General features: G+C 49.1%; 1 protein-coding gene across 1 annotated transcript in view; it reads right to left on the minus strand.

Annotated features, from left to right (window-relative positions):
* Nucleotides 1-269: 269 nt before the first annotated feature.
* Nucleotides 270-22,343, minus strand: part of LOC144511918 (uncharacterized) — a 113,322-nt gene continuing 91,248 nt past the window's right edge. Inside the window, exons 33-41 of the mRNA XM_078242374.1 lie at nt 19,222-19,426; nt 17,826-18,010; nt 12,612-12,750; nt 10,442-10,571; nt 6,435-6,516; nt 3,948-4,062; nt 2,690-2,791; nt 1,556-1,632; nt 270-1,424 (exon numbers count right to left, since the gene is read on the minus strand). Of these exons, the coding sequence (XP_078098500.1) occupies nt 1,340-1,424; nt 1,556-1,632; nt 2,690-2,791; nt 3,948-4,062; nt 6,435-6,516; nt 10,442-10,571; nt 12,612-12,750; nt 17,826-18,010; nt 19,222-19,426 (1,120 nt within the window). The 3' untranslated portion in view covers nt 270-1,339. The remainder of the gene's footprint in view (nt 1,425-1,555; nt 1,633-2,689; nt 2,792-3,947; nt 4,063-6,434; nt 6,517-10,441; nt 10,572-12,611; nt 12,751-17,825; nt 18,011-19,221; nt 19,427-22,343) is intronic.

The raw sequence follows: 22,343 nt of genomic DNA on the forward strand, positions 1-22,343 counted from the left end.
CCTAAAAACCATTTTGCGCCCAGCGCCAAACAGCCCGAGAATCACTACTGGTCTCCACTAGCGGAGGCCTGGCACGATGGCCACACCAGGGGGCTCGGAGACCAGTCAAGCCCCCAGGTAGCCAGGACATGGCCTGGTGGTGCTCACTGGGCAATGCCTACCTGGCAGTGCTCACTGGATGCCCTTGCAGTGCCAGTCTTGCACCGCCCAGTGTGCTGGGGCAGTGCTAAGGAGGTGGGGCCTGAGTGGGACGATGATGGGGGGGGGGGGGGGGGGCAGGGATGGATCATGTCAGATATCAGAGATCATGATGGGGGCATATCGGGGGTCAGGCAGGGGGATCCATCGGGAGGGCCCCGATGCCGGTGACCCGTGTTGGGCAGAGGGTGGGGGGAGCATGCCATCCATGAGGTGGGGGGTCCCGATGTCCGCAGGGGAGGGAGGGGTTCTGCCAGTGAACTGAGAGATTGCGGCGCCCTTCCAAAATGGCCCCCGAGCGTTCGAAAATGGTTTCATCGGCGTGTTTACCCCCATCCCACACCAGCGCAAAACTCCCAACTCTCCAAAAAAAATGTGTCTGGGAGGATTGCAGTGCCCAAGGTACCGGTACAGTAACCTCACCAGTCACACTTGGTTATTTTTGGGAAAATTCCACAATTATATTTTTTTGATGTATTAACATCCATGTCCCATACGAGGCAAAAGCTGCCGACAGGCTGGATACACACAGGAGGTTACTATTTACACTGTGCTTACTCTCAGTGTATTCTCTGTAATACTGAACTGCAAATAACTCTGCATTTTTAAAATTTATTCATGGGACATGGGTGTCGCTGGCTGGCCAGCATTTGTTGCCCATCCCAAGTTGCCGTTGAACTGAGTGTCTCGCTCAGCTGTTTCACAGGGCAGTTGAGAGTCAACCACATTGCTGTGGCTCTGGAGTCACATGGAGGCCAGACCGGGTCAGGACGGCAGATTTCCATCCCTAAAGGACATTAGTGAACCAGATGGGTTTTTCCGACAATCGACAATGGTTTCGTCATCATCAGTAGATTCTTAATTCCAGATATTTTTTATTGAATTCAAATTCCACCATTTGCCGTGACGGGATTCAAACCCAGAACATTAGCTGAGTTTCTGGATTAAGAGTCTAGCGATAATACCACTAGGCCATCGCCTAGTTTGATGATTGCATAGATGATGTTTAGACTCTAAATAAACTCCGTTTTGGCAGGATATTCCTGAGGGGCAAGAGTCTGAGGGGACGGTATGGCGAGATGGTACGCAGTGAAAGGCAGGCTAGTAGGACAATATGCTGTGACAGGGAGGTATGATGGGGCTACGTGCAGCATCTCCCCTTCTTTGCAGGCTGTTCCACTATCTCCACCGTCTTTTTAATCTTCTCCTCCTGGTGTCTGAGTGACCTGTAAAGGGACGTGGAGAGATGGCAGTGAATAGAGCAGACAGCCCTGGGCAAGCACTCAGATAAACAACCAACAAAAAACAGAAAAATAACGCCAATCAACAATAACATTTCCCACAATTCCTCACTCACCTTGCCAGGTGCACCATGGGAGTGTTAATGTTGTGACCAGTACAGGCGCTGCATTCATAGAACAAGATGTTGTTCTCCTGGAGAGAGAGGGACAGGGTGGGGGGTGAGAATAGGGTCTGGTTTATTGTCACGACGTGTAGTCATAAGCAAAAGACAGGACTTGACAAGTTATTGCAGAGGTTGCTCAGAGACCTCCTCCTCCAGCCTTTGTACAATATACCGAGTCACTTAATGTCAATGAAGCCAGTGTAACGAGACTCCCAGCAGCAAATTTTATTTTTAATTTAAGTTTTCACAGGATGTGGGCTTCGTGGCTAGGTTATTGCCCACCCCTTAAAGGTGGTGATGAGTTGCTGTGGAAAGCACAGTGCTGTTAGAGAGGGAGCTGCAGGATTTGGACCCAGTCAGATGGTGAGTGGTCTGGGGGGAGGTGATGGTGTTCCCATCCGCCTTCTCCTTCGCGGTAGTAAGGATCACTGGTTTGGATGGTGCTGTTTTTAAAAAAATCTTTCACAGGATATGGGCATCGCTGGCAAGGTCATCCCTAATTGCCCTTAAACTGAGTAGCTTGAACCATACTGCTGTGTCACATGTAGGCCAGACCAAGTAACGATGGCAGATTTCCTTCCCTTATTGAGTCAAGCTTTCAATTCCAGATTTTATTTATTGAATTTAAATTCCACCAGCTGCCGTGGGGGGATTTGAACCTGTGTCCCTCAGAAATTTGCCCGGGCCTCTGGATTACTAGTCAAATGACATAACCACTCCGTTACCACCTCCCCTGGAAGATGAATGCTCTCTCTCACAATGTGGTAATCACAGACATTCAGTCCACAAAGCCTCTGTTCCAGCCCTAACTTCAGTTTGTGGAAAGCTGTCCCCGGTGTCCGTGAACGAGGCAAAAATATCCAACCAAGCCCCTCTCTCCCAAAGGTCACCGTGTGACCTCTGTCGACAACAGTGCATGTGGATAGCTCCAGGCAACAAGAGCCTCCCAGCACACACTAGCTGAGCTCGCTCTTGGAGAATATTGATGTCAGCCTCTTTAACAGGGCAATGCTGGTGCAGGGAACATTGCTTCAGTGACCGCAGGGACTGGAGGCCACACTGGTGCTGTGGACAATAGGCACTGACCTGGGCAAGTTGCTCGCCCTCTGCTGTGGAGACCTGGCGTTGGGAATCGTCATCCATCTTATTACCCAGGAGAAGAATGCTGACATCATCAGCTGCTATCTCCTAAAGGAGAGAGAAACGGAAGGAGAGAGATTAATGGAGAAAGATGTGGAAAGGGAGAGGGAGATGAAATGAGACAGAGAGAGGAAAATAAGAATACAAAGTGGAGAGACGAAGACAGAGAGAGATGGGGGGAAGGAGAGATGGAGGGAGGGAGAGAAAGGGAGATGAAGGCAGAGAGTTAGAAAGAAAGAAATGGAAGGAGACAGTGTTGGAGGGAGGGAGAGAGATGTGGGTGGTGAATGGGTGAGAGAGAGAAAAACAGGCATGGGGAAGAGAAATATAGAAGAGGAGAGGGAGGGAAAAAGAGAGAGAGAGAGTGCAAGATTTGTCTTGTTATGTATAAATCATAGAATCATAGAATTCTGAGCTTTGAAATAACAAATCATAGAATCCCAACAGTGCAGAAGGCCATTCGGCCCATTGAGTGATGATAAATGGTAATTACAACACTGCCTACAGCAATCCCCCCCTCTGCCTGCATCCAGTCTTTGATAACCCTTTGATAATCATTTTCTTCAGCTCAGCATTGGGAAGAGCAAGGTTAATGCTTTCTGCCCTCTCGTTACAAACTGTCTCACACAATCAGAATTGTTAGAGTGCAGAAGGATGCCATTCGGCCTGTCATGCCTGCACCGGCTCCCCAAATGAGCAGCATGATCTAGTGTCGTTTCCCTACCTTTTCCCCCATATCACTGCATTGTTTCCATTCAAATAACCATCCAATGCCTCGATTGAATCTGCCTCCACCACACTTCCAGGCAGCGCATTCCAGACCCAAAAGTCTTTTCACCGACCACATTAAATCTGTGCTCTCTCGTTCTCCATCCTTTCCCGAGCGGGAATTCTCCCGATCTACTCTGTCCAGTCCCTCATGATTTTGAAATTGTCCCTGCACACCAGGATCTAGATCATTAATATATATCAGGATAAGTGAGGGCCCCAACACCAACCCCCTGGGCAACACTGACGGTGAGGCCTTGCAAATCCAAACTCTCACGGAATAGACAGATCGATGTCAGTAAGTAGTGGATGAGATGGCCGCCCTCTCCTGTCTTCAGGACCATCAGCCACACGATCAAAGTCTTTCCCGAGGCTCAGAGAGTTCTGATCCAAAGCATGCTGGGTACTAAAGGCCCAGAATTGCAGGGCTTCTTACCTTGATACAGGTCAACCAGTAACGCACTTGAGTGAAAGAGCTTGGGGATGTAATGTCATACATCACGATCACCCCATCGGCCTTCCTGAAGAACTGCTTGGTCACACTGTGGAATCTGTGAGGAGATGGTAAATGACCAATCAGAGGCATGGACTACACAACAGATAGGCCTGTGGCAGCCAATCATGAAAGGGTGGGAGGGTCACATGACCCTCATTAATTTGTTTCTTTTGTCCTGTGTGGGCACTTTCTGGAGACAGGAAGCAGGAGGGGAACAAACAAAGAATAAATGGGAAACCCAGCGAACTTGCCATGAGTGTGGGAACTTCAGCACACACGGTACCAGGGTTCAGAGTGTCACTGAGTGACTTTCAACACTCTGAGAGAGGGAGGCTGAACATCCAGGGACTGTGGCCTGTATTGGTTCCAATATAGAGGCAAAAAGAGGGATGAGGTCCTGCAGGAAAAGTTTAGAGAGCTAAGAAAGAAACTAACAAATAGGACCTCAATAATCTGTGTCTTACTCTTGCTGCTAGAGTGAGGCTAGAAATAGGCAAGCAGAGCAAATCACTGTGTGTCTGGAGAGATGATGAGGGGGGGGTAGGGTGTTAAAGATTCCTGAGACATTGAGGACTGGCTCTGAGGGAGGTGTGTAGACAAGCCTGTCACATCTCAATAAAGCCGGACCTGCCCAAACAGGGTGGTTTGCCAGTGCTGTTGGGGAGCATTTAAAGTAACTTAGGAGCGGGGTGGGGACGAGGCAGAAATATTAGGAAGGAGAAACACGATTGAACAAAGGATTGAGAAAAGTAGACAGCCTTAGAGTGAGAAAAGGTAAAGAATTAAGTAGGTCTAAATTAGTTTTACAATGCAGGTAAACACGCAAATCATGGTAATTCAGGCTGGTGAGCTGCAAGTGGAGATAACCAGAAAGGAAGGTCATGTTGTGGTGTGTGGCAGCGTGGCCCTCTCAGAGAGTGTTGCCTGAGAGCCATGTGATCGGGCCAGACCCTATGGATTGTCAAGGTGGGAAGCAAAGCCAATCGGGAGTGAGGACGCACACCCCGTGTTTTTTTTAAATCATGTTCTCTGCAGCTATCAGCAGTTTTGGTTTCATTGTTGCTGGGCCATCTGCTAGAAGTCCTTTTACTGCTGCTTCAATGGCTTAAATGGGGTTTTGTTTATTTTGACTCTGGGCCTCAGGTACTTTCTGGGATCTTTTATGACCTTGCATTGTGAGGGGGAAGATTGTTAAAGTTTATTTACTAGTCACAAGTAGGCTTACATTAACTCTGCAATTAAGTTACTGTGAAATTCCCCTAGTCGCCACATTCTGGCACTTGTTCGGGTACACTGAGAGAGAATTTAGCGTGGCCAATGCACCTAACCAGCATGTCTTTGGACTGTGGGAGGAAACCGGAGCACCCGGAGGAAACCCACGCAGACACGAGGAGAATGTGCAAGCTCCACACAGACAGTGACCCGAGCCGGGAATCGAACCCAGGTCACAGCTAGCGCTGTGAGGCAGCAGTGCTAACCACCGTGTCACCGTGCCACAGTCAGGTGGTTCCTTCCCAGAAGAATTCAAGGACTTTCTTTCAGTTTTGGTTTTAGAGTCAAACGCTGCCCTGATTGTTGAGTGGCAGGCAGGTTTTCTCCCTCTCTCTCTCTCTCCCTGGTGTTCTAGATTCTGCTGGCAAACTGGAAGAAGGTCTCCTGGGGTGAAAGTCTGCTGTTGGCTTGTCTAGAGTCTCTCTCTCCCTGGTGTTTTGGGAAGCTGTTCTGACTTCCCACTAGTCTGTGCGTGTATTAGGAGGGCTGCTGGAAATTACAAGGCTGGGAAGTCAGAGTTTCAATTCTCCAACCAAAGGACTAAGTTCCAGCATCGCGTGAGCATTTGTATTTTCTGTGCTAAACTTGTTGGCAAGGGTTTTGTATAGAGAAGTTTGTTTGATTGAAACATTTCCTATATTCATTAAGGGTTGTACAATATCATGGTGGGGTTTTTTTGTGTGTAAAAGTTATTGCTCATTTTCTTTCTATACATGTTAGCTGTATTCTTAAATAAACTTTGATAAAAGCTCCCTAGTGGGTCATTTGAATTACACCTGAAGTGAAACATAACATTCTTACCCCGAGCTAAATTCAAATTGTAAAACTTATGATCCAGGCGGACTTCATAGAACACTGTGGAGTTTCTGACCTGAATTGTAACACGGTGAGGAAACATTTTCAAAGTCATTGGAGAATGCAGTTCACAGCCAGAGAGGGAGAAGACTTGAGCATCAAGAATACGATGAGGTAAGGTACAAACACACATTACAAAACCTTTGATTGAAAAAACGGAATCATTTGACCCAGAAGTGGGCCAGTCAATGCGTTAATAGGGACAGTAACTATTAACGCTCTGACCCCTCGAGTCACCTTTCTCTTGCCTCTTAGACATTGCCTGTTGAATGAACTGCAGTCTCCTCAGACCCCACTCACCGTTCCTGTCCGGCGGTGTCCCACAGCTGCAGAGCAATGTGCCTGTTGTCCACAGTCAGCGTCTTCACTTGGTAGTCGATCCCTGCAGTGATGGAGGAAGAGGTCAGCTGTGTGCAGTGAGGGAAGGTCAGAGGGTTCACCCGATCGTCTCCGAGGGACATCTCCTCCATCGCAGGGTGTGACCCACAGCAGACTGATTCCCACAGCAGCTCCAAGTTTGCTATTACCAGTAAACTTTTACATTTTATTTTGTATAACTGTGGTAATATGGCCCCTTTAAGGGGGGGTGGGGGGTGATCCCTGAGGGTCACATGATCAGACTGGACCCTATGGAGAGGCAGCGCAGGAAGCAGAGCCGATCGGGAGCAAGGACATGCGTCCCGGATCAGGGAGGAACCTCAGTTGGAGCCAGGGAGGAGAAGAGAATGGACCTTTATCACAGTTCTGTTAGAGCCTGGGTTGTACATATATAAATGTTAATAAAGCAGTTCTAACTTGAAGCCAAGATTCACATTTGACTACACTGGTGATGAGGAAAATCTTTGTTAATCTTTGGGAGATCACAGTGCACCGTTAGAGGGGAAGGAGAGTGATCATCGAAGCTACGGAGAGACAGGCACATACACCATATGAAAATGGCTTTAATTGAGCTGTTTGACTCAGAAGTTGAGAAGTTGTGGATAGTATATCGAGGGGCTGTGCTATATCTTTGTATCTAAGGAGTTCACAGCAGAGAAAGAATGAAAGTTAATACTACTCACAGTCTGTGGCCCACAAGGATATACTCTAGTGAGAAGTTTAACATCGCCTGACACTCCATGCACAAAGGGGGCGATTTTACCAAAAGAATTCTAAGTGCTGAATAAGCATGAAAATGGGAGAGAATCGCACCCATTTTTTGGGTGAGCTTCCAGACGCAATCATATGGCACTTCGAGAAACAAATCAGACAAAATGTGATTCTCTCCAGTAGGCGGAATCTATTCATGTCGGGAAGCCAGTGCTGAGCCTGAGGGGTGCCATTGCGCAGGTGCCCCAATCTCCCAGTGCACCGTGTACAAGTTTACATAGTGCACTGGGAGATCTGTCACACCCGGACATCGCACCACCCACCTCGCGATCCCCTCCCTGATTGCTCCCCCCAGCTAATCCCCCTCCCCAGCCGATTGCTGGCCCCGATTCTCTTCCCCCACCCCCCTTGGCTCAGTGGGCAGTGCCAGGGTCCCAGGCTGGCAGTGCCCAAGAGGCACTGCTCAGCCCTGTCCCTGACAACCCAGGGGGTTTCAATGGCCTCTGGTCCCACCGGTGAGGCCACCACGTTAGGTTCCCGTTGGTAGGGACCATCGGTGATTCTCACCGGTGAGGACCTCCCCAGTGAGATCATTAAGGCAAGTGAGCACGGACACTCGCGTCCAGCACTCAGTAATGATATTACAATCACCTCATAAATATTTAAATAAACCTCGTGCTCAGGAATTGTGCTGGCAGAACGAGGTCGGTGACATCGTGAGAGGTCAGGAACCAGACGTGAACCAGACGCCTCTCGCCCTATCTTACCAGCTCACCACACTGATCGATGGATATGGCGGACCAGTAAGATCACCCCCAAAGTCTATTGACAGCATAGTCAGAATGGACAAAGGTCATTTTAACCCCTGACCTTCAGTCAGCGGGGTGGGGGGGGGGGGGTGTTCCTGATTTCACACTGACCTTCCCATTCCGTGAGCCTCCATTCTGTTAGAGATAGGGAGGGGCGAGGAGGTGGATAGAGTTGGAAATGAGGAGAATTTTTAAATCTGGACATTGGCCAAGTGGAGGCTAATCGAGGTGAATGAGCAGCAGTGATAGGTGAACAGGTGAGGGCAAGGTTACACCCAGCGACGCTCTCAATGAGCTTTCATTTCCAAATGTGGGAATCCATCCAGGAATACTTTAGAATATTCGGGTCTATGGGTAACAAAGCGATGGATAAGAGTTTCAGCAGCTGGTCAGCGGAGGCAGGAAGGAGTTGGGAGCTAGATGGTCAGTCTCTGTGATAGTGCAGATACAGTGAGAAGTCTCACAACACCAGGTTAAAGGTTTATTTGGTAGCAAAAGACATTAGCTTTTGAAGCGCTGCTCCTTCATCAGTTGAGTGGGAGTTCTGTTCACAAACAGGGCATATAAAGACACAAACTCAATTTACAAAATAATGGTTGGAATGCGAGTCTTTACAGGTAATCAAGTCTTAAAGGTACAGACAATGTGAGTGGAGAGAGGGTTAAACACAGGTTAAAGAGATGTGTACTATCTCTTCACCACACAGGACCTTCAACCGATGCTATACACTAGATACATCGATGACATTTTCTTCCTTTGGACTCATGGTGAATAATCACTGAAACAACTATATGATGACATCAACAAGTTCCATCTCACCATCAGACTCACCATGGACTACTCTCCGGAATCGGTTGCATTCTTGGACACACGCAGCTCCATCAAGGACGGTCACCTCAGCACCTCACTGTACCGCAAACCCACGGATAACCTCACGATGCTCCACTTCTCCAGCTTCCACCCTAAACACGTTAAAGAAGCCATCCCCTACGGACAAGCCCTCCGTATACACAGGATCTGCTCGGATGAGGAGGATCGCAACAGACACCTCCAGACGCTGAAAGATGCCCTCATAAGAACAGGATATGGCGCTCGACTCATCAATCGACAGTTCCGACGCGCCACAGCGAAAAACCGCACCGACCTCCTCAGAAGACAAACACGGGACACAGTGGACAGAGTACCCTTCGTCGTCCAGTACTTCCCCAGAGCGGAGAAGCTACGACATCTTCTCCGGACCCTTCAACATGTCATTGATAAAGATGAACATCTCACCAAGGCCATCCCCACACCCCCACTTCTTGCCTTCAAACAACCGCACAACCTCAAACAGACCATTGTCCGCAGCAAACTACCCAGCCTTCAGGAATACAGTGACCACGGCACCACACAACCCTGCCACAGCAACCTCTGCAAGATGTACTGGATCATCAACACAGATACCGTCATCTCACGTGAGAACACCATCCACCAGGTACACGGTACATACACTTGCAACTCGGCCAACGTTGTCTACCTGATACGCTGCAGGAAAGGATGTCCCGGGACATGGTACATTGGGGAAACCATGCAGACACTACGACAACGGATGAATGAACACCGCTCGACAATCACCAGGCAAGAGTGTTCTCTTCCTGTTCGGGAACAGTTCAGTGGTCTCGGGCATTCGGCCTCTGACCTTCAGGTAAGCGTTCTCCAAGGCGGCCTTCACGACACACGACGGCGCAGAGTCGCTGAGCACAGACTGATAGCCAAGTTCCGCACACAGAGGACGGCCTAAACCAGGATCTTGGGTTCATGTCACACTATCTGTAACCCCCACGACTTGCAAAGTCTCACTAACTGTCCCAGCTGGAGACAATACACATCTCTTTAACCTGTGCTTCACCCTCTCTCCACTCACATTGTCTGTACCTTTAAGACTTGATTACCTGTAAAGACTCGCATTCCAACCATTGTTTTGTAAATTGAGTTTGTGTCTTTATATGCCCTGTTTGTGAACAGAACTCCCACTCACCTGACGAAAGGGCAGCGCTCCGAAAGCTAGTGGCTTTTGCTACCAAATAAACCTGTTGGACTTTAACCTGGTGTTGTGAGACTTCTTACTGTGTTTACCCCAGTCCAACGCCGGCATCTCCACATCATAGTGCAGATAACCAGCTGCAAACTCAGCTCAGGAGCAGAGATTGTGACAGAGACCAAAAGCAATGGCTTCAGTCTTTTCAATGTTTAATTGGGCAATGTTTGCTTCTCCAGTACTGGATGTTGAACAAGCAGTCTGATCATTTTAACAGAGGAATCTCTGACTCGGGGGGTGTCTGTACCACACACTCAGACCATGTCTGTACAGTGCAAGATTTCTCCTTTAACTCATTAGTGCTTGTGTAAGTGATGCAGTGGTTGCCATACCTACTGTGGACGATATGCCAGGCTCAAAATTATTGTCACAGAAACGCTGGATGAAGGATGTTTTTCCGGCATAGGCATTCCCAACAAACATGATGTTGTAGAGATGGTCGGGATCCTTGTTGCTTCCTGCCTGTCGGAGGGGAGGAGAGAGTTCTAGTGAATGGGGATCTCATGTTCAATTCACTGTCTTACTCAGAGGAACAGTCACAATTGGCTGCAGCCTGAAGCCATTCCATAAAGGCTGATGTCTGGGGAAACACAGAGATCAGCTCAACAATGCCAGCAATCTGCTGTCAGTCTGGACAGGTTGGTGCTCGTGCAGCAAGAGGCCAAACACCTACAACAATGCCTGATTTCCACAGCGAGGTAAGACTGTTTATTTTGTATCTCAGCTCACCCTCCCTTCAACCCTCGTCACCAGGAATTCCCAATTTAATATCAGACAAGGTGCAATCCTCGTCATTGGTCAAGTCAACTGAGCTGAGCATGCTCCAACTCACATCCAGTACAGCAGAAGGCAGAGATAGCTCAGAGATCAGTGTCCCATTGACAGCCAGACCCAGAGGAGAAAGGGCTGTGATAAACTCAAACCGTGTGATATATAACAGTGCAATAATCCCAGACAGTGTGTGAGCATCCCAGACAGTGTGAGCATCCCAGACTGTGTGTGGGCATCCCAGACAGTGTGAACATCCCAGACTGTGTGTGAGCATCCCAGACAGTGTGAGCATCCCAGACTGTGTGTGGGCATCCCAGACAGTGTGAACATCCCAGACTGTGTGAGCATCCCAGACTGGGTGTGGGCATCCCAGACAGTGTGAGCATCCCAGACTGTGTGTGGGCATCCCAGACAGTGTGAACATCCCAGACTGTGTGAACATCCCAGGCAGACAGTGCAATAATCCCAGTGTGTGAACTCCCAGACAGAGTGTGAACATCCCAGACAGACAATGCAATAATCCCAGACAGTGTAAGTATCCCAGACAGTGTGAACACCCCAGACAGACTATGCAATAATCCCAGACAGTGTCTGAACTCCCAGAAAGTGTGTGAACATCCCAGTGTGTGAGCATGCCAGACAGTGTGAGCATCCCAGACAATGTGAGCATCCCAGACAATGTGAGCATCCCAGACAATGTGAACTCCCAGACAGTGTGAGAGTATCCCAGACAGTGTGAACTCCTAGACAGACAATGCATTAATCCCAGACAGTGTTAGTATCCCAGACAATGTGAACATCCCAGACAGACAATGTGATATTCCCAGACAGTGTAAGTATCCCAGACAGTGTGAACATCCCAGACAGACAATGCGATAATCCCAGACAGTCTGTGAATATCCCAGACATGATGTGGAGATGCCGGCGTTGGACTGGGGTAAACACAGTAAGAAGTTTAACAACACCAGGTTAAAGTCCAACAGGTTTATTTGGTAGCAAAAGCCACACAAGCTTTCGGAGCTCTAAGCCCCTTCTTCAGGTGAGTGGGAATTCTGTTCACAAACAGAGCTTATAAAGACACAGACTCAATTTACATGAATAATGGTTGGAATGCAAATACTTACAACTAATCAAGTCTTTAAGAGACGAAACAATGTGAGTGGAGAGAGCATCAAGACAGGCTAAAAAGATGTGTATTGATTAGTTGTAAGTATTTGCATTCCAACCATTATTCATGTAAATTGAGTCTGTGTCTTTATAAACTCTGTTTGTGAACAGAATTCCCACTCACCTGAAGAAGGGGCTAAGAGCTCCGAAAGCTTGTGTGGCTTTTGCTACCAAATAAACCTGTTGGACTTTAACCTGGTGTTGTTAAACTTCTTACTGTGAATATCCCAGACAGACAATGCGATAATCCCAGACAGTCTGTGAATATCCCAGACAGACAATGCGATAATCCCAGACAGTCTGTGAATATCCCAGACAGACAATGCGATAATCCCAGACAGTCTGTGAATATCCCAGACAGACAATGCGATAATCCCAGACAGTGTGTGAACGCCCCGAGCAGTGTGAGTATCCCGGCAGCAGGGTAACCCCTCTTCTCCTGAGGGCAGCTAGAAATACAGAGAGTTGTTGCCGCTGCTCTGACAGTGGAGAAGCCTCGTTCCTAGGCCCAGCCACCTCTTTGATTAGCTCTGCTGCTCCGTCTCTTGCTGAAGTTGCTGTTACCTCATAATCGCCTGTCGCCGTGGTCACATCCTGACCTTCGACCTTTAGGTGAAGGAGCCCAGGAGCCTCTCCCTGGGAGGCCGCTTGGCCGGAGGTGTTGTGAGTCACACGGCGTCGGATGGAGCGAGTTCGCTGAAGTCTGTGGAGCAAGAATGACAAGCCACACAGTTCAATTGAGTCACTACAAAAACAAGATGATCCATTTATCTTCCACCTTGATGTCAGATATGGACACAACAAAGAAAGTCCAGCCCCGTCGACCCTCCAAAGTCCTCCTGACTAACATCTGGGGGCTTGTGCCAAAATTGGGAGAGCTGTCTCACAGACTAGCCTGACATAGTCATTCTCACAGAATCATACCTTCCAGACAATGGCCCAGGAACCACCATTACCATCCCTGGATATGTCCTGTCCAGCAGGACAGACCCAGCAGAGGTGGCAGCACAGTGGTATACAGTCGGGAGGGAGTTGCCCTGGGAGTCCTTAACACTGACTCCAGGCCCCATGAAGTCTCACGGCACCAGGTTAAACATGAGCAAGGGAACCTCAGAGTGATTACCATTGGCACCCCCTCTGTTGCCCCAGTTGATGAATCAGTCCTGTTCCATGTTGAACACCACTTGGAGGGAGCACTGTGGCTGGCCAGGGCACACAACGTACTCTGGATGGGGGACCTCATTGTCCATCAACAAGCCCAGATCACTAATAAAAACAATGCAACTTAGGAGCAGGATCAGGCCATTTAGCCCTTCAAACCTGCTCCCCCATTCAATACGATATTGGCTGATCTGATAGTGGTCTTAACTCCACTTTCCTCTCTGTCCCCACAGCCATCGGCCCCATTGTCGATCAGGAATCAATCTAACTCGGTCTTGAATAAATTCAATGACCCAGCTCCCACTGCTCTCTGAGGAAGAGAATTCCACAGACTCACAACCCTCTGAAAGAAACAAATCCTCCTCATCTCCATCGCAAAAGACAGAACTTTTATTTTTAAACCCAGTCCCCTGGTTCTAGTCTCTCCCACTGGGGGAAACATCCTCTCTGTTAAATCCTCTCAGGATATTTTATGTTTTAATAAACTCGCCTCTCATTCTTCTAAACTCCAATGGGGACCAACCTGCTCAACTTTTCCAACTAAAGGTAAGCCCCTCATCCCAGGAATGAGTCGAGTGAAGCTTCTGTGAACTGCTTCCAACACAAAGGAGGTTAAAAACTCTCCCAAATGGCAACAGCACTGTTGCCCAGGCTGTCTCCTGAAGGAGGTAGAGGGATCCAACAGGGGCAGACCACCTGTCTGCTCTCATTTCAACCGATCAACCGTCACAGACGCATCCGTCCGTATCAGCATTGATCGGATGAACTGGAACAGTTTATTCAAATTCATTTACAGGATGTGGGTGTCACTGGCTGGGTCAGCATTTATTGCCCATTCTTAATTGCCGTTGAACACCAGTGTATAATACGTCAGGAGATCAAATTCCATATTCACATTGAGGATTTCATCCAGCTGTGCTCCAGATAAACCATGCCTCTAGTCAAGGCATAGTGATAATCTCACTGAACTAGTAATCTACTGGCCCAGCCGAAAGCTCTGGGGACACGGGTTCAAATCCCGCCACGGCAGCCAGAGCAATTTAAATACAATGAATAAGTCTGAATTGAAAGTTAGACATGATGTGGAGATGCCGGCGTTGGACTGGGGTAAGCACAGTAAGAAGTCTCACAACACCAGGTTAAAGTCCAACAGGTTTATTTGGTAGCAAATACCATAAGCTTTCGGAGCGCTGCTCTTTCGTCAGATGGAGTGGTTATCTGTTCTCCAACAGTGCACAGACACAGAAATCAAGTTACAGAATACTAATTAGAATGCAAATCTCTACAGCCAATTAGTATTCTGTAACTTGATTTCTGTGTCTGTGCACTGTTGGAGAACAGATAACCACTCCATCTGACGGAGGAGCAGCACGCTCCGAAAGCTTATGGTATTTGCTACCAAATAAACCTGTTGGACTTTAACCTGGTGCTGTGAGACTTCTTATTGAAAGTTAGACTCAGTAATGGCGACCATGAAACCATCACTAATTCTTGCAAAAATTCAACTGCTTCACTACACTAATGTCCTTTAGGGAAGGAAATCTGCCGTCCTTACCCGGTCTGGCCTACACGTGACTCCAGAGCCACAGCAATGTGGTTGACTCTTAACTGCCCTGTGAAACAGTCGAGCGAGACACTCGGTTCACCGGCAATTAGGGATGGGCAATAAATGCTGGCCCAGCCAGTGACGTCCGCATCCCGTAAAGGAGTTTTAAAAAACTGTTCCAGTTCATCTACAATATTAACATTTACCCGACACTGTAGAGAGTTGCTCAGTGATATCTTTTATCCACACAAAATAATCCCACCCTGCCAATGGCCATCCTGTCAGGCTCCTCACAATCATCAGTAAAGTCATCAATCAACAACAACTTGGATTTGTACATAGCACCTTTACGGTAGTAAAATGTCACAAGGTGCTTCATAAAGACAACATTAAACAAAGTGTTTCTGCGAACTTCAAGTTTCTAGGTATCCAGATCACCAGCAACCTGTCCTGGTCCCCCCCCCCATGCCGACACTATAGTTAAGAAAGCCCACCAACCCTCTACTTTCTCAGAGGACTAAGGAAATTTGGCATGTCAGCTACAACTCTCTCCAAACTTTTACAGATGCACCATAGAAAGCATTCTTTCTGGTTGTAACACAGCTTGGTGTGGCTCCTACGCTGCCCAAGACCGCAAGAAACTACAAAGGGCCGTGAATGTAGCCCAATCCATCAAGTAAACCAGCCTCCCATCCATTGACTCTGTCTACACTTCCCGCTGCCTCGGAAAAGCAGCCAGCATAATTAAGGATCCCACACACCCCAGACATTCTCTCTTCCACCTTCTTCCATCGGGAAAAAGATACAAAAGTCTGAGATCAGGTACCAACCGACTCAAGAACAGCTTATTCCCTGCTGCCATCAGACTTTTGAATGGACCTACCTCATATTAAGTTGATCTTTCTCTACACCCCAGCTATGACAGTAACATTACATTTTGCACTCTCTCCTTTCCTTCTCTGTGCACGGTATGCTTTGTCTGTATAGCGCGCAAGAAATAATACTTTTCACTGTATACTAATATATGTGACAATAATAAATCAAATCAAATCAAATCAAATCATAGAGGTATTCGGACAGATGGGCAAATGTACATCGCAGAGGTCGACTTTAAGAATAATCTTAAAGGGAGGGAAAGAGGTAGGGAAGGAATTCCAGAGTTGAGTCCTGAAAACGGAAGGTATGGCTGCCAATGGGGAAATGGTTAAAAGCAGGGCTGCTCCAGAGGCTGGAATCAGAGGAGCACAGATACTAGAGGAGATTTAAGGCTGGAGGAGATTACAGAGATAGGGAGAGGTGAGGCCATGGAGTGACAAGCAATATTCACCCAACTCAAGTGCCAGGTAATGACCATCTCCAACAAGAGAGGATCTAACCCCATTGCTCTTTGACAGTCAATGGCACCACCATCGTTGAACCCCCCGCTATCAACATCCTGGGGGTTACCACTGACCAGAAAGTGAACTGGATCAACCACACTGGACTGGTCAGTTAGACAAGTGACTGAATGAGTACGAAGTGAGGGTGTACAGGAAGTTAATCAAATACACAAAGTTGGTGACGGCATTTCACTTCTTGTGCTGATCCTGCGTTTGGAACACGGGAGGGGAGGGGAGATGGTGGTGAAGTGTTAGAGTCATTGAACTGAGCCCAGAGACCCAGGTGAATGCTCTGGGAGACACAGGTTCAAATCCCACCACAGCAGATGGTGACATTTAAACTCAATTAATAAATCTGGAATCTAAAGCCAGTCTCAGTAACGGTGACAATGTGATTGTCACCATATCACTGATTGTTGTAAAATCCCAGCTGGTTCACCAATATCCTTCCCCGGCCTGGCCTACATGTGACTCCAGACCCAGGCATGTGGCTGACTCTTAACTGACCCCCAAAATGGTCAGCAAGGGGTAATTAGGGATGGGCAACAAATGTTGGCTTTCATCCCATGAAAGAATAAGTTGAAAAGAAACATCATGACTGACCTCTCCCTCCGTGCAAGTATAACTTCACACTGCCTGGGATGACTCGGAACCCTCCATTTAGGAGGTCACACTCGCACAGAGGGTCGCACTGGCACAGAGGCTCGCACTGGCGCAGAGGCTCGCACTGGCGCAGAGGCTCGCACTGGCGCAGAGGCTCGCACTGGCACAGAGGCTCGCACTGGCGCAGAGGCTCGCACTGGCACAGAGGGTCGCACTGGCCCAGAGGCTCGCACTGACACAGAGGCGCGCACTGGCACAGAGACTCGCACTGGCACAGAGGCTCGCACTGGCACAGAGGCTCGCACTGGCACAGAGTGGGTGGGGCGCGCACAGAGTGGGTGGGGCGCGCACAGAGTGGGTGGGGTGCGCACACAGTGCGTGGGGCGCGTACACAGTGCGCGGGGCATGTACACAGTGCGCGGGGCGCGTACACAGTGCGCGGGGCGCGTACACAGTGCGCGGGGCGCGTACACAGTGCGTGGGGCGCGTACACAGTGCGCGGGGCGCGTACACAGTGCGCGGGGCGCGTACACAGTGCGCGGGGCGCGTACACAGTGCGCGGGGCGAGTACACAGTGCGCGGGGCACGTACACAGTGCGCGGGGCGCGTACACAGTGCGCGGGGCGCGTACACAGTGCGCGGGGCGCGTACACAGTGCGCGGGGCGCGTACACAGTGCGCGGGGCGTGTACACAGTGCGCGGGGCGTGTACACAGTGCGCTGGGTGTGTACACAGTGCGCTGGGTGTGTACACAGTGCGTGGGGTGTGTACACAGTGCGCGGGGTGTGCACACAGTGCGCTGGGTGTGTACACAGTGCGCTGGGTGTGTACACAGTGCGTGGGGTGTGTACACAGTGCGTGGGGTGTGTACACAGTGCGCGGGGTGTGTACACAGTGCGCGGGGTGTGTACACAGTGCGCGGGGTGTGTACACAGTGCGCGGGGTGTGTACACAGTGCGCGGGGTGTGTACACAGTGCACTGGGTGTGTACACAGTGCACGGGGCATGTACACAGTGTGAGTGTGCGGGGTGTGTACACAGTGCGCGGGGTGTGTACACAGTGTGTGCATTGTGTACACAGTCTCTTACCCTTCTTTCTCCTGGCGCTGAGCTGCTTCCTCCTGTTGAGACACCAGCCGATCCTGGGCCTCCTGTAACTCCTGTTGGATCTGCTGCAGCCGTGTCTCCAGCTCCTGATTGGTCAGTTTGAGCGTCTGGTTCTCAGTGATGGCCTCGTCCTGTTTCCTGCGCAGAGAGACAAGCTCCGCCTCCAACTGGGAGGAGCAACACACAAACACAACACATTCAATCACCAATGGGAAGACCATCACTAATTAACACCGAAACATTCACACTCCTCGGTCTCTGGTGTACGTCCCAGTCTCTGTTTTCCCGTTTTCTTTCCATCAGCAGAGTGGGGATGAGTTGCAGGATCTGGGAGATTGTGCTCATTTCCCAAGCTCACACCACTGAGACACAAGAGGAAAATTCTCACTAATAATTCCACTAAATGCAAACTTAGAAACCCTACAGCACAGAAAGAGGCCATTCGGCCCATCGAGTCTGCACCGACCACAATCCCACCCAGGTCCTCCCCCCATATCCCTACATATTTACCCACTAATCCCTCTAACCTACGCATCCCGGGACACTAAGGGCAATTTTAGCATGGCCAATCATCTAACCCGCACATCTTTGGACTGTGGGAGGAAACCGGAGCACCCGGAGGAAACCCATGCAGACTCGAGGAGAATGTGCAAACTCCACACAGACAGTGACCCGAGCCAGGAATCGAACCCAGGTCCTTGGAGCTGTGAAGCAGCAGTGCTAACCACTGTGCTACCGTGCCATCCCTGTACCATCCTTTGCTACACTCTCTATCTCTCCGTTCTCGAGATCATTCTCCTGATCTCTCAGCCTCGCTCTCTCTCTTTCCATCTCTGACTCTCTCTCTCTTCCTCAGTTCTTTTCGAACTCTTTTAACCAACCCCCCTGCTCTGTCCCCCACTCCCCCCCAATCAGACTCTCATTCACAAAGTGCTGCCTTGCTGCAGAACCCAGTTGCTTGCTTCCTCATTAATTTCCAAAACCCACTCCTCCCCACAGTCTAACGGGAAGCTCAGGAATCTCCAGGTTATTATCCAAGGATTGGTTATTCTGTCCAAGGATTGGACATCCCGGATTTTGTGTTTTTACCTTTCCCGGAAGGTGGAAACGACACCAAGTGAGACATGAACCAGGTGACAGTCGGTCTCTGATCCCCAGGGGGTTTGAGTCTGACTGGGACGCTTTGTCTCTCTGGTTTATGAGGGGGGGGTGAGAGTGTCTCTGTGGAGACCGACAGCAATGGAAGAACCAGTTGCTGCAGGAGTGAGGCCTTCCTGCTGCTCTGACAGTGGAGAAGCCTCGATCCTAGGCCCAACTACCTCTCTGATTGTCTCTGCTGCTCTGATAGTGGAGAAGCCTCGATCCTAGGCCCAGCTACCTCTCTGATTGTCTCTGCTGCTCCGTCTCTTGCTGAAGTTGTTTCTTTTTCCTCACAGGCTCCATCTACATCATCGCTTGTCACCATGATCACATCCTGACCTTCGACCCTCAGGTGAGGGAGCCCAAGATCCTCTCCCTGGGGGACCGCTTTGCTGGAGGTGTTGTGAGTCACACGGCGTCGGATGGAGCGAGTTCGCTGAAGTCTGTGGAGCAGGAATGATGGAGGGAGAGCAACATTACTCTGTGTATGTACGTACAATAAAAAAACATTCTATCCCCGAAAAGGAACATGCTTCCCATGTGCAGTTAAATAACCCTGGTCAGCAAATGAGGTAAGAGACTGGATTCAGCTAAAATATAAAGAAATCTGCAAATCCAGAAATCTGAGAAAGCGGGACAGGGATTGAAGGAAAGGATTGGAAAAGGAAGAGATAAAGGGTAGAATCTCATCAAGGTGTCAAGGCTCCTCCCAATTTGGGGAAGGTCACTGAACCTCGGGCTAAGCAGGCAGTGGCAAGGCCAGCTGTGGGTCTTCCCCAAGAATCAGGACCCCAGGGCCAAAAGTCTCGCCTACCGAAAGCGGTAAGCCAATCAGAAGGCAGCAGTTTTGTGCTCAGCAGCTTCAATATGGAGGCCGTGTTTACTGAAAGGGCAACCCCGGCATCCCGGGATTGCAGAGCGACGCACATCACGTAGCGTGGGGGCAGGATTTCCGCGGTGGGACATAAAGGGAGAGGGGCCTGGGGAGGCCGACAGCAAGTAGGGGCGGGGCGGGGGTGGGATGGGTGGGGGGGTGGGTGGGTGGGGGGTGCTCTCAGCATTCCCTTTTTAATGACAAGTCCCACAATAAGGTGCTGAGTATCTTTGATCAATGTCCACACCCCTGGGAGGTTTTAGCTATGGTACACCCCACACAGCAACAGGCCCACCTACAGCTGGGTTAACACCAGCAGCAAGGTCTGAGGACATTAAGTGGTCATTCATTGGCCAATTAATGGTCACCGTTGGTGACAGTGAGTGAAACTGACCACCAGCCTTCCCACTCAGAACGTAATCCTCGTGGAGATGAGTTCCAGTACAACCCTGTCCAGCCAAATTAATGATCCATCTCAGCTTAAGGCTCGTCAGCAGAGAGGGTAAAATAACTCCTGAGAGGCCAGTGTCCCTTCACCAGAACGGATTTATTTCCAGTGGTTTGCAACACTCAGACAGCTACTTCCTGGTTCAAAGTATTCGCCCCCCAGTGCCAGTGACCCAGACACTCCCTCTGTTATATCCCTCTGTCGAGTTCCCTTGTTGGGCAGCTTAAACAGGCCTTGGTGAGGGAGCTCATATTCCAGCAGCTCCAACTCACGAGCCTCAGTGAAGTCATTACAGGGAGCAGGGAATTCTTTAGAAATTTAGCATGGCCAATCCACCTAACCAACACGTCTTTCCGACCCGAAGAATCGATCCAGGAATATCAAAACTAACAGGAAAAGTTTTCATTCAGCGGGGAGTGTGACTCCATTAGCGACAGATACAGGTGAGACTCTGACAACCAATATGGAAAAGGCTGACCTGCTCCATGGGGATTTTGTATCAGTTTCCAATGGAGAGGAAACGGATTGAATTTCACAGCGGGAAGGGAATCCGGAAATACATTAACCCGAGGAGCTAATTGGATGAAGCGCTGAGTGACTGGTATGTGTGAGAGGCTCCCTGTGTGGAACGCTCGCTCCATCACTCTTCCTGTGTAACTCTGCACACACAATTCAGCAACGCAACCTTCAACTCACAACTTGGGCGGCATGGTGGCACAGTGGTTAGCACTGCTGCTTCACAGCTCCAGGGACCTGGGTTCGATTCCCGGCTTGGGTCACTGTCTGTGTGGAGTTTGCACATTATCCTCGTGTCTGCGTGGGTTTCCTCCGGGTGCTCTGGTTTCCTCCCACAGTCCAAAGATGTGCGGGTTAGGTTGATTGGCCATGCTAAATTGCCCCTTAGTGTCCTGAGATGTGTAGGTTGGAGGGATTAGTGGGTAAATACGTAGGGATATGGGGGTGGGGCCTGGGTGGGATTGTGGTCGGTGCAGACTCGATGGGCCGAATGGCCTCTTTCTGTACTGTAGGGTTTCTATGCTTCTATGCTTGCTGCAGTTTCTGCCCCGGGGGTGGTGGCTGAGAGAGATTGGAGGATAAAGCAATGAATAATGTGTGTCCTGGCAAGGGAGCTGGAAATGTGTGTGCGCTGTTTGTTGTGAAGTTGAGTTAATAGAGATGTAAAGAATGTAAAGTACTAGAAGGAGAAACACAGTGTGTGGTCCCTTTAAAAGCTGGTTTGGTGCTCAATGCTGGAATGTTTAAATACACGGTACATAGATTGCAGCAACTGTAACTAGGGCCAAGCATCAGGGTTGCCTTGGTAACAGAATTTGCAGGCAGTTGCATTTTGCTAGCCTATCAGTTTAAAGAAGAGACTCAGCTAAAGGGAACCTATCAAATTTGAATTTGCTGTTGATTTCAGCATCAAACCAATCGTGATGTAGAAAATGTATAAGTCATCAGGAATATAAAATAGGAATTCCACTGCCTGCCTTCAGTGACTCTTGTTCAGTTAGTGAGTTCTACGGAGAGCCAGCACAGAAGGCCGTCTCTGGAGTGGTTCTCCACCCTGCCAGCTAAAAGAGAATTCTCTATCTGTCTAACAACAGGATGTCAAGTCAGAAAGATCTTACAGACAGAGAAACCACCAGAAAAACTCCAAAGCTTCCAAACCATCAGACCTGGTTGTATATATTTTTTGAGAGTGACTAAGATTCTGTTATTACTGTTTTGGTACTGAATCGTGCTTGTCTTATTTAAATAGTATTTCATTCAAACCAATCTTTAATTAAAATGTTACTTGTTTCGTTAAAGTTCCGGTTGGTTAAAAATAAAATAACTTGTTAATTATTCACTAAAAGCGAGTGTCAGAGCTTTATGTTAATGAGCCTCTAAACGTCAATGTAGAATGGTTAACACACCTTCCCAAACACTTTTACCAGATTACAAAGCGCAGTAAAGTAACCTCTGCGTCGTAACACATTGGACTGGAGGATACAGGGATGGAAAATGACTGAGATGAGCAAACACTCCATGG

The sequence above is a fragment of the Mustelus asterias genome, chromosome 25 (assembly GCF_964213995.1).
Source record: "Mustelus asterias chromosome 25, sMusAst1.hap1.1, whole genome shotgun sequence".
NCBI lineage: Eukaryota > Metazoa > Chordata > Chondrichthyes > Carcharhiniformes > Triakidae > Mustelus > Mustelus asterias.